Here is a 12,295-nt window from a genome sequence, read left to right on the forward strand (position 1 = left end):
ATATTAAAAGGTGCCCAAATTCCTGAGGTCATCACTCCTATTCATGCCTGCACCAAGCCTGCAGAATTGTTTATCTCCTGTGATATTGTACCATTCTGTGTGCCAAAATATGGGGGGAGATGAATTTTCTTATTCCCTGAGGTGGGTTTAGGGACAAAGACTGCCATCTTTCCAGATGGCATGAGATTTTGGGAGAAGCGGGCTTCCCATCCCATTGTTGCGTAGATTCAAAGGGTTCATACGCTGGAGGTATGTCTCCCAGAAAACCATAGGTCCTAGGCTCAAAAGAATATGGAGTAATCCAAATGATACAGTTCCATGAAATTAGTATTTTCTCTATCATTCCCCCATTTTTTTTTGGAAAGGAATGATTCCATATTCATTTTTAGGCAGAATATTTTATACTCACACAGGTGGAAGTACCTACTTTACATAACAAATGCCAACCAATATGGGGAAAATACTCAGACTCACTCCCCACATATCTAGTAGTGACATCTCAATATTTTCCAGCTTGCAGCAACCATATGATGGTTGGACAACATGGAATGACTATGCTGCTTATGCCACCCTGAAAAGTATGTTTGATTTATGGGTGGTGTTTGCAGTGATTTTATTAAACTCACAATTTAAGATTATTTTTTTTAACCTAGGGACATAATTTGAACATTGCTCACAACTTACCCTTCCTTGACTAGTGTAATTAGCAAAATGAAGCAATTACTTTGTGTTAGGTGGTTTCTATTGCTTTCTTTCTTGCTTCAACGGTAAAGTGTATCATCATTTTTAACTTTTATTTAATCTATTGGCATTCTCATGTTTGTAGGGAAAACATTTAAACCCACAACTCAAGAAAATTAAGCTGCAAATACTATTATCAAACTGAAGCATAATGCATAACAATATTCAATATTTAACATTTTCTTCCTTTTCATGTTCTTTTCATGTTCTTCATTTCCCCCCATATTTTGGCACACAGAATGGTACAATATCACAGGAGATAAACAATTCTGCACTCCTGGAAAGGAGGGATGGAATGGAGATTCTCAGATCAATCAGAAAGAATTTACCTGATCCTGGCCCCATCAAATGAACATTGTACAATGCCCCACCACTCATTCTGAAAGCAAGCAGCTGCTGCCAAATAGGCCTGCAGTATATAGAAACAACCTAAGCCTCAAACCCTTTTGGTTACACCCTGGCAGCAGCTGAAGCCACACACACACACACACACACACATTTTAAGATTTTATTTGGGATGAACCCAGGGGCATAACTTGCACACTGCACACAATTAACCCTTCCTTGACATATAATTAGCAAAAGCAATAAATTACTTTGTGTTATGTGGTATCTATTGACAAACCCAGCATAATGCACAACAATATTCAATATTTAACATTTTCTCCCTTTTCACGCTCCTGTGGCCTATAAGACACCCGAACATGCTTATGAACGAAGAGCAGGAATAACATTTAGGTTGACATAAACTTCACTAGGACTAAATTAACTACAGCTTTTTCTTTATTTTTTCCCTTTGTTGGAGAAAACTACTGAAGATTATAAATCTTTTAGTTACAAGGTATATAAAAAAGAAGAAAACAGCCAGGAACAGAGCCAAGAGGAGCTGCATGTTTGGCTCTCCTATTTTCTAAAAGCAAAATATTTTCATTTTAATATAAAGAAAAAGGGAATAAAAGAGGAACCAAAATACTTATAGAAAATCCACAGAAATAAGAAAATTCATCTCCCCCCAACACTGGAAGCTAGTTTCCCTCCCTCTTGTCTTTCTTCTGGCAGGTGAAGACCTTGTCCCAACAGGCTTTTGGGGAATTACTGTTTTTATTGAACAGGCTGGTGCCACTTTTATTGTAATCATAGATACATTTTACACATATTATATATATTTAATTCTACTAATATTTAATTAATTGCTGAAAAAAATGAATTCTACAACATTGGGAGAGGTCAGCATTCTGTGGCTCCCACCTAGATATCCCAGGGTCCAAATGACAGACCCACATACTCTATAATCTGACAGAAAGGCTTTATACTCACTCATATTGCTGGCAGTAAAACCCAAAAAGCAACTGCCACCTTCGGTAGTTACACAAGTTTTTCTTTGTTTCCTTTTTTCTTTTGAGTTCCTTACAATACATACCTCAGCTGCCACTGCAGAGACAAGAGAAGACATATTCAGTGCCAAATACATCAGTTCCTCAGTCGTTGAGAAATTGAATCTACTGTCCCACCTGGATACAGTCTTCCAAGCCAGACATGAGCAACCTTATTGGTTTCAGGATCCACATGGGTGGGTTGGAGGCTGCATGCACACTGACACACATCTTCCCCCTATCTCACACACAGGAGCATCTCCAGACACAAAGATGGAGAAACACACAGCCTTCATTCCATTTACTATTATGAATAGATACACTAAAGCAGGAACATCCTGTTAGGATACTTGCCCTGTGCTTGCAGTCATGGGATTGTGTATTTTTTTAATCACCTGACATTGTATGTTTTCATTCCACAGTGTGGGAAGTGACGGAGACAGGATGTTTGTGTTACTGTGTTCTGTGACGTTGGACTATTGTCCTTTGTCTCTTTCTCTTTGCTGTTTGATGAGAAAGAGGTGTGCTGATGCCTCTTGTATCAGTTGCTGTGATGCACGGGCTGGAGAAAGCTTTTGAAGGTCCCGAATGACAGAGCAGGAGGGAGAGAACATACCAGTCGGGCATGTGTCTCTATCAGAGTCCTACTCTCATGTAGGATGATCCTGACACATCCTCCACACAGTGAGGTGCACAATGGGATTTTAGCAGTCCCATTGCATACTTTTACATGCAGCACTCATGCTGTATGTGAAGAAAGACAAGCTCATGAATCAGCAGTACATTCCATAAGGCTGCCTTCCAAAATTTGGAGTCCAGATTCCCAGATTCCAATATCTTTAGCTTCCTTTATCCTTCCTAGAGCCAATATCAGTTTGCTTTCTCTAACCCACTTCATATCCCCTCCCACATTTGAAAAAGCAATTCAAGATTGCAGCTTCCTACTCACCTTCAGAAAGGATGGCCAAGAAGAGACAAGTACTCAGGAAGATCTTCATAGTGCTGGAGAGATCAAAAGCTGAGGAGAACTCAGTTCAAAGAATCAGGCAACTGACAGAGGAAAAGGCTGTCTTGGAGCATTTATAGGCTAAGAAGAGGAGCCCTAGGCAGAACTTGTCCAGTGAGGGGGTGGGAAATGATGACAGTAGAGATTGCATGCTTTCCCAAACATCTTGTAATTTTATATTGGAACACAAAGCATGGAGTAGAAATTGAAACTAATACAAGGCTATATTTTTAATGAAGAATGCTGAGTCATACCAGGAATTTAGTTATTTTAAACATATTATTATTATTATTATTATTATTATTATTATTATTATTACTTATTTATTTATTTATTTATTTATTTATTTATACCCTGCCCATCTGGTTGGGTTTCCCCAGCCACTCTGGGCGGCTTCCAACAAAATATTAAAATACAATCATCTATTAAACTTTAAAAGCTTCCCTAAACAGGGCTGCCTTCATATGTCTTCTAAAAGTCTGGTACAGTGGTACCTCAGGTTACATATGCTTCAGGTTACATACGCTTCAGGTTACAGACTCCGCTAACCCAGAAATAGTACCTTGGATTAAGAACTTTGCTTCAGGATGAGAACAGAAATCGTGCTCCGGCGGCGCGGCAGTGGCAGGAGGCCCCATTAGCTAAAGTAGTGCTTCAGGTTAAGAACAGTTTCAGGTTAAGAACAGACCTCCAGAACGAATTAAGTACTTAACCCAAGGTACCACTGTAGTTGTTTTTCTCTTTGACATCCGGTGGGAGGGCATTCCGCAGTGCAGGTGCCACTACCGAGAAGGCCCTCTGTCTGGTTCCCTGTAGCTTGGCTTCTCGCAGCGAGGGAACTGCCAGAAGGCCCTCGGCACTGGACTTCAGTGTCCGGGCAGAAGGATATGGGTGGAGACGCTCCTTCAGGTATACTGGACCGAGGCCGTTTAGGGCTTTAAAGGTCAGAACCAACACTTTGAATTGTGCTTGGAAATGTAATGGGAGCCAGTGTAGGTCTTTCAGGACCAGTGTTATGTGGTCTCGGAGGCCGCTCTCAGTCACCAGTCTAGCTGCTGCATTCTGGATTAGTTTTAGTTTCTGGGTCACCTTCAAAGGTAGCCCCATGCAGAGCGCATTGCAGTAGTCCAAGCGAGAGATAACTAGAGCATGCACCACTCTGGCCATACAGTCTGTGGGCAGGTAGGGTCTCAGCCTGCATACCAGATGGAGCTGATAAACAGCTGCCCTGGACACTGAATTGTCCTGTGCCTCCATGGACAGCTGTGAGTCCAAAATGACTCCCAGGCAGTGCACCTGGGGCACAGTAACCCCATTCAGGACCAGGGAGTCCTCCACACCTGCCCGCCTCCTGTCCCCCCAAAACAGTATTTCTGTCTTGTAAGGATTCAACCTCAATCTATTAACCACCTCTGGATACTCACACAGGACCTTCACCGCCTTCACTGATTCTGATTTGAAAGAGAGGTAGAAATGTATCATTTGCATACTGTTGAACACCTAGCCCAAACCCCCTGATGATCTCTCCCAGCGGTTGCATGTAGATGTTGAAAAGCATGGTGGAGAGTACAGAACCCTGAGGCACCCCAGAAGTGAGAGCCCAGGGGTCTGAACACTCACCCCCCCACCACTTTCTGAACATGGCCCAGGAGGAAGGAGCAGAACCACTGTATAACAGTTCCCCCAGCTCCCAGCCCCTCTAGATGGTCCAAAAGGATGTTATGGTCAATGGTGTCAAAAGCAGAGAGATCCAGCAAAGATCCAACAGAACTAGGAAACAGCTCTCACCTTTGTCCCTAGCCCACCGGAGATCATCAACCAGTGCAACCAAGGCAGTTTGAGTCCCATGACTGGAAGGGATCCAAACAGTCCGCTTCTTCCAGGCGTGCACAGTTACCCCATTCAGGTCTAGGGAGTTCCCCCCCTCACACACCCTATCCCCAAGAACAGTCCTTCTGTCTTGTCAGGATTCAACCTCAATCTGTCAGCTGCCATCCATCTACCAACCACCTCCAGACACTCACCCTGGATGATTTAAAACATACACACCAGAAAATGCATCTATGTACACAACTGAACTGAACTTGTGTCCCTATTTTCCAGGGACTGTCCCAGATTTTCAGAAGTTTCTGATTTGATCCCAGAATATCCTAATTATATATATTTGATCAGGAAGGAGAGGAGATTTTGTGTTTTTGTCCCCCTCTCAAATTATAATCAAATGGATCCAATTTTACTGAGTTCTTTCACAAAATTGTAGAACAAAAGCTAAAGGATACCTATTCTGATCCTCGTGTCATTCAAGGCTTATAAAAAGCAGAAATAGCAGAATCGCTGAGCATCCTTGTATGCTGTATAGCATTTGGGTATTTAGCCAGTGATGAAGCACCACAGAGGCAGATTTAGAGGATCATGGACTGCAAGAAAATCAAACCTATTCATTCTAAAGGAAATCAGCCCTGAGTGCTCACTGGAAGGACAGGTCCTGAAGCTGAGGCTCCAATACTTTGGTCACCTCATGAGAAGAGAAGGCTCCCTGGAAAAGACTCTGATGTTGGGAAAGATTGAGGGCACATGGAGAAGGGGACGACAGAGGATGAGATGGTTTGACAGTGTTCTCGAAGCTACTAACATGAGTTTGACCAAACTGTGGGAGGCGGTGGAAGACAGGAGTGCCTGGTGTGCTCTGATCCATGGGGTCACGAAGAGTCGGACATGACTAAATAACTATACAACATAGAATACAAGGTGAGAGATGGGGGGATGTGACAAATTTTGGTGTCTCACAGGGTGCCACTGAAATTTGACCCCAAAGTCTGCCAGTGGCCATCAGAATATACAGAGAGCAAGTGGAGATATCTGAGGTCAGAACTGCGAAAGCATTAGTTATATATAGCCATGTTTCTATTCCTCCAAAATAATGAAGGGGGGGGGGAGAGGAATGATGCCTTCTTTTTCTGAAGCAGATTTAACTTTAGACCCCCCAAGAAGAATTGTTTCACAACAAAGAACGTAAATGAGCACTAAACCTCCCCATCTCTCGCCTTGCATTCTATGTGCAAGATGGTGGCGCATGCAGACGCTGCGGCTGAGAGCTCCCTGGAGGGAAGTCAGGGTTTGTTAGGATGAATTATTTATAGTAGATACGAAATGCTGTTGTACAGGGACAGAAGTAGCAGCAGATACAGATGTAGAAACTGTGCTGTGTGGGAGCAGCTACAGGCGTGCGAGATTCCAGAAATCGTAAATCAGCGGTGTTGGAGGAAGAGGAGGAGGAGAGAGCGGAAGCAGAAGAGAGGCTGTAGAGGACAAGGTCAAATGAAAGAGAGAATAAAGATAAGGAAGATAAGGAAACAACGATGTAAACTACCTCTTCCAAGTATCTTTTACGCTAATGTGAGATCATTGGCGAAAAAATTTGACGAATGGAGGCTTCGTGTATGAGTGGAGGAAGACATCCAGGATTGTTGTGTGCTGATACTCACAGAGACATGGTTGAATTCAGCTATTCCAGACACAGCTGTTGAATTACAAGGTTTTACAACGTACTGGTGGGACAGGACACAGGACTCTGGCAAGAAACAAGGTGTGTGTGTGTGTGTGTGTGTGTGTGTGTGTGTGTGTGTGTGTGTGTTGTAAATCAAAACTGGTGTACGGACTCTGTCAAGTTGGATACCTACTGTTCTCTGGATGTGGAATTTCTGACAATTAAATGCAGACCTTTCTATCTTCCCTGGGAATTTACAACTGTGGTGTTAACAGCGGTGTACATAGCACCAACTGCAAATGCATGCAGCGCCATGAGCAGTATGCATGAAAACATCAATGCTAAATTGAGCAGATACCCGGAGGCTGTGCGCATTATTGCGGGGGACTTCAATCACGCATATGTGAGGGCAGTACTCCCAAAATTCCATCAGCACATTGAGTGTGCAACAAGGGGAGAAAATATTCTTGACAAGGTGTATACAAACATTAGACGGGCATATGAGGTCAAGACCTTAGCGCACCTCGGTGGTTCAGATCATGTGTCCCTGCTTCTGACACCAGTATACACACCCCTCAGGAAACAAGGCCAGATACAAACACGAATGGTTACGGTGTGGCCTGAGGGAGCCTCTCAGCAACTGCAGGACTGTTTCCAGGAGACCGACTGGAATATCTTCGACCATCAAGATCTAGAAACTTAAACATCAACGGTCCTGGATTATATTAGATTCTGCACAGCAAATGTCACCAGGGAAAAGTATGTTAAGTTGTATCTGAATAGGAAGCCCTGGATGACGGGAGAGGTTAGGAGATTATTGAAGGCCAGAAATTCTGCTTTTAGAACTGGGGACCGGGTATTGTATGGTATAGAAAGAGCGAACTTGAAGAGGGGTATCAGGAAAGTAAAAGCGGAGTACAGAGAAAAAATTGAGGACCATCTGAGAAATCATGATACTAGACAAATGTGGCAGGGAGTCCAACATCTGACTGGTTATAAATTAAGGAATTCATCAATGGTAGAGAGTACTGCTTCCTTGGTGGGAGAGTTGAATACCTTCTTTGCCCGATTTGAGGTGACTCCAACAGGGATGCCAGAGCTATTGGCGTCACTACCTACAGGAAATGCTGCCAGGGTGGAAGAGTGAGAAGTGAGGCGAATATTAATGGAGGTAAACACAAGGAAGGCTATGGGCCCGGATGGGGTGGTTGGCAGGGTGCTAAGAGATTGTTTGGACCAACTGGCAGGAATCTTTATAAAGATTTTTAACCAGTCTCTGGCCCAAGCCACTGTTCCACCCTGTCTGAAATCCGCTACCATTATACCGCTGCCAAAAACATCAAAGATAGACAGTTTGAATGATTTTCGCTCTGTGGCATTGACACCCATTATAATGAAATGTTCCGAAAAACTGGTGAGGAACCACATCTTATCTTGTCTGCCAGTGGGACTTGACCCTTACCAGTTTGCATACAAGGCAAAGAGATCCACAGAGGATGCTGTAGCAATGGCTTTACATGCTGCCCTGACTCATTTGGAGAAGCAAGGGAACTATGTGAGACTGTTATTTGTAGACTTTAGTTCTGCTTTTAATACTATTCTTCCGCATAGATTGGTGCCCAAATTATTAGACCTGGGACTTCCATCATGTTTGTGCAGGTGGATATTAGATTTTCTATCAAACCGTTCCCAAAGGGTCAGGTTGGGTTCCCACTTCTCTGCAGATCTCATCACAAATACGGGGACGCCACAGGGGTGTGTGTTGAGCCCACTTTTATATACGCTCTATACAGCTGACTGTGCCCCCAAATATCCCAGTAATAAGATCATTAAGTTCGCAGATGATACAATGGTGGTTGGTTTAATCATGGCTGGAGAGGGGGAGGCGGCCTATAGGAAGGAAGTTGAGCAGTTGGGGGAGTGGTGCAGGAAAAGCAACTTACTCCTTAACTTAAAGAAAACAAAAGAAATCATTGTGGACTTTAGGAAATGTAAATTGAATATTCAGCCACTTATTATTGAGGGGAAGTGCGTGGAACAGGTCTCAGTGTTTCGTTTTTTGGGAATGGAGTTGAGAGACGACCTAACCTGGGGAGAGAACAGCAAAGACCTGGTGAAGAGAGCACAGCAGAAGTTATATTTTCTGAGAATCCTCTGGAAAAACAATCTCTCAAAGGACCTGTTGATGGCATTTTACCATTGCACTGTGGAGAGCGTACTAACTTATGGTCTGTGTGTGTGGTTCGGGAGCTGCACGGCCAGGGAAAAAACAATGCTATCTAGGGTTGTAAAGACTGCAGAGAAAATAATTGGGTGCACTCTTCAAACCTTAGATCAAATCTATGCTGCCAGGTGCCATAAGAAAGCGGCAGAGATAGCACAGGATAGTACGCACCCCGGAAATGATCTCTTTCAGCTTCTGCCTTCTGGAAGAAGGTAAAAGGTAAAGGTACCCCTGCCCATAGGGGCCAGTCTTGACAGACTCTAGGGTTGTGCGCTCATCTCACTCTAGAGGCCGGGAGCCGGCGCCGTCCGCAGACACTTCCGGGTCACATGGCCAGTGTGACATCGCTGCTCTGGTGAGCCTGCACCAGCGCAGCACACGGAACACAGCTTACCTTCCCGCTATAAAGCAGTACCTGTTTATCTACTTGCACTTAAGGGTGCTTTCGAACTGCTAGGTGGGCAGGAGCTGGGACCGAAAGACAGGAGCTCACCCCGCCACGGGGATTCAAACCGCCGACCATACGATCGGCAAGTCCTAGGCACTGTGGTTTTACCCACAGCACCACCCACGTCCCTCTCTGGAAGAAGGTATAGGGTTATAAAGGCCAGGACTAGCCGCCTGAGAAACAGTTTCTATGCAAATGCAATTCTGGTTCTAAACACAGCATAAGGGGTTTCTATAGTATAGTGTATTTAAAATGGGGTTTTAGAGTTTTTAGGGGTTTTTGAATGTTTTATGTAGTTTTGTAGTAGTTTTAGGTTGTTTTTAGGTAGTTTTATGTAGTTTTGTGGTAGTTTTATGCAGTATTTATGTAGTTTTATGTAGTTTTTTTCCAATATCATTGTCCTGCATGGGACAGCGACAATAAAGATTTATCGTATCGTACCCTTGACAGGGAGTTCCTTCCTGCTGAAGTATATCCATCTCCTTCATTCTTCATTTTCTGGAGGATTTTGAAAATTCCTATTCTACCAGGCATTTAAAGTCTGAAAGGCACTGCTCCTAGCAGCCTTTAAATTACTGTATTATCTGGAACCAGTTATTGCTAATTTTTAATGTTCTTAATGTTTCTCAACCTTTTCAGATTTTTTGTAAAAAATCAGTTTCTTAATATACATTTTACTTTTATATTTACTAGTGTCTTTTTCTGTTGTCACCTGTCCTGGTTCCTTCGGAGGAATGGTGGGGTTGCAATACATGTTAATAAATGAATATGGCTGAAAACAAAATAATGATCCTTTATGGATTGTACGTCTAACACCTAATTCTGCTTCCTGCAGATTTTTAACAGATCTGGCTTCTTATCCAATGACAGCTAGGCACCCTCAGGAGTCCTGCACTTTGAAAAACCATTTGAATATTCAGCCTGAGTTCCTTTGGGAGGAATGATGGGATGGAACTTTAATAAATAAAATCAAATAAAAAATGAAGTGTCAACAGTCCTGCTCCATGTCAATTATAAAGGGGGTGCATAGTCTGTCAAAGTCTCCTCTCTTATGGTTTATTGAGACCCCAGATAGAGAGATATGGAGCTGCATTTGGTTCCCAGGACAGGGGATCCCAACCCTGGGTACATATTATAAAAGGGCCCCATAGTTTCTCAAACTGTTGTCTCTTTTGGCTTCCCTCACTCAGGCACATGAGCAATTGTATTCAATTAGAGATTGAAAAGCACAGTTTTTTGGCAGGTACATTATGGAAAGACTCTTCTTCAGCAGGTACACTGGGTGAGCCCCACTTGAAGCCAATTAGGAGTTTGGCTGCTGTAAGAAGATATGCAGGAAATTTCAGCTGGTCAGAACTTGCATCAGCCTGCTAAATCAGGCCATCTGTTCAAGAAAACGATTTTCACAGTGGCCAACCAGATGCCTGGCATAGCCAGCAAGCAGGACCTGAGAACAACTCCACAGCTGGTTCCCAGAAGCAGACATTAAGAGCCAAACTGCCCCAGATGGCAGACATAGAACATAACCATCAAGTTTAGTAGCCATCAATACACAAATTCATGGAGGATGAGGGTAATCTGCAATTTAACACATCCAAGTTGTTGGCCACCATTACTTCTTCTGATACCAGATTCCAAAGATTAAATACTTGCTGTGTGATGCACTTATTGCTTCCATCTGTCCTGAATTTTCCCTCCTTCCGTTTCATTGCTTGTCCACAGGTTCTATTGTTATGAGAGAAGGTTACTAGACAGAATGGCTACATTTCCTCTGGTATGAAAGCCAAGAAGCCTCTGGGAGTTTGCTCTGCTCATGCCTTGTTTTGAAGTAATCCCAAAGGCATCTGCTTCAACTCTCTGACAACAGGATCCTGAACTAAATGAGCTTTTTGTGTAGTCCAGAAGGGATCCTCTTATGTCCCTGACTCCTCAGTGCATCTCCAGTGGCCTATCAAATAATACTAATCTGCCCTGGTTGCCATGAACTGTGTAACAAATTTCCAGAAGAATTGTACATTATAGCCCAAAGCCAGCTGCAGTTAAATTCTTTATTCATTATCTTTATTGCAGTCCAACGACCCATAACATGGATTCAGAATAAAATACAGATACATGCAGACAACCCCCCAGGGAAGGAAGACCAAAGCGTTATTTGTTTAGTCAACATACCCATGACTAAACAAATAACACTTTGGTCTTCCTTCCCTGGGGGGTTGTCTGTATGAATCTGTATTTTATTCTGAATCCATGTTATGGGTCATTGCACCACAATAAAGATTATTATTATTATGCATTATCAACCTCTTGATAAGCAGATAGGTGGGTAGATTTTTTGGACTTCTTTTTGACATTTCCATGATGTTACCCAGGCTTTCCTCTGCTTCCTCTGCACATCAGATTCGTAGACCTCCCCATTCCCACCCGATGCAGCTAGTACTAGCCTTGAGTTTAACCTGTCAAGGACCCATGTTTGAAACCACTTCTCACTTCTATTTTGCAGGCCTGCTTTGCACCCAATTTCCCTTTTGCACCCCATGCTCCCTCCCCTTCTTTTTGTGCAACCCACTTGGAAGGGAAGCCAGCGTGTGGTTTCCTCCTGTATCTTCCTCCTGTCACAGACTACAACTAATATGCCCCTTCTCACCTTCCACCCAATTTGGAAGCCACCCCCTCCTATTCTGCAGACTCTTTCATGCCCCTGCTTTTGTCTTCACCATGTCCCCATGCCAGCTGCTCCCTTCTTGTTTGTTTGTTTGTTTGTTTTGCAACCCTCCTGGCACAGTCTTCTTTTACTTTACCTCCTTTTCCACTCCTTCTCTTTGCTCATCTCAACTTTCCCTTGCACACAGGTCCCCCACTTCCACTCCTTCACCTCTCTCCCACTCTGCAGTCTCCTTTGCGGAAATGAACATGCACACGCACTATTATCACCTTCACTCCTAACTTCCCCCTTCCTCATTTTATTATGCTCCCTGGCACACAGGCCATTCCACTTTCTAGGTTTCTTCTCTGCTTT

At 43.4% G+C, this 12,295-nt stretch overlaps 1 protein-coding gene and 1 long non-coding RNA gene across 2 annotated transcripts in view; one reads left to right on the forward strand and one right to left on the reverse strand.

The window, feature by feature from the left end:
- LOC309346093 (phospholipase A2 inhibitor gamma subunit B-like) overlaps nt 1-3,158 on the reverse strand; it is a 76,235-nt gene extending 73,077 nt beyond the window's left edge. Inside the window, exon 1 of the mRNA XM_081869777.1 lies at nt 3,064-3,158. Coding sequence (XP_081725903.1) covers nt 3,064-3,112 — 49 coding nt within the window. The 5' untranslated portion in view covers nt 3,113-3,158. The remainder of the gene's footprint in view (nt 1-3,063) is intronic.
- A 4,895-nt stretch (nt 3,159-8,053) lies between these two features.
- Nucleotides 8,054-9,511, forward strand: LOC309347427. Its single transcript, XR_014158944.1, has 3 exons — nt 8,054-8,661; nt 8,891-9,043; nt 9,422-9,511. It is a non-coding gene; the product is annotated as an uncharacterized lncRNA (long non-coding RNA).
- Nucleotides 9,512-12,295: the final 2,784 nt, after the last annotated feature.

The sequence above is a fragment of the Podarcis erhardii genome (assembly GCF_964252035.2).
Source record: "Podarcis erhardii genome assembly, chromosome: 7".
In the NCBI taxonomy this organism is placed as follows: Eukaryota; Metazoa; Chordata; class Lepidosauria; order Squamata; family Lacertidae; genus Podarcis; species Podarcis erhardii.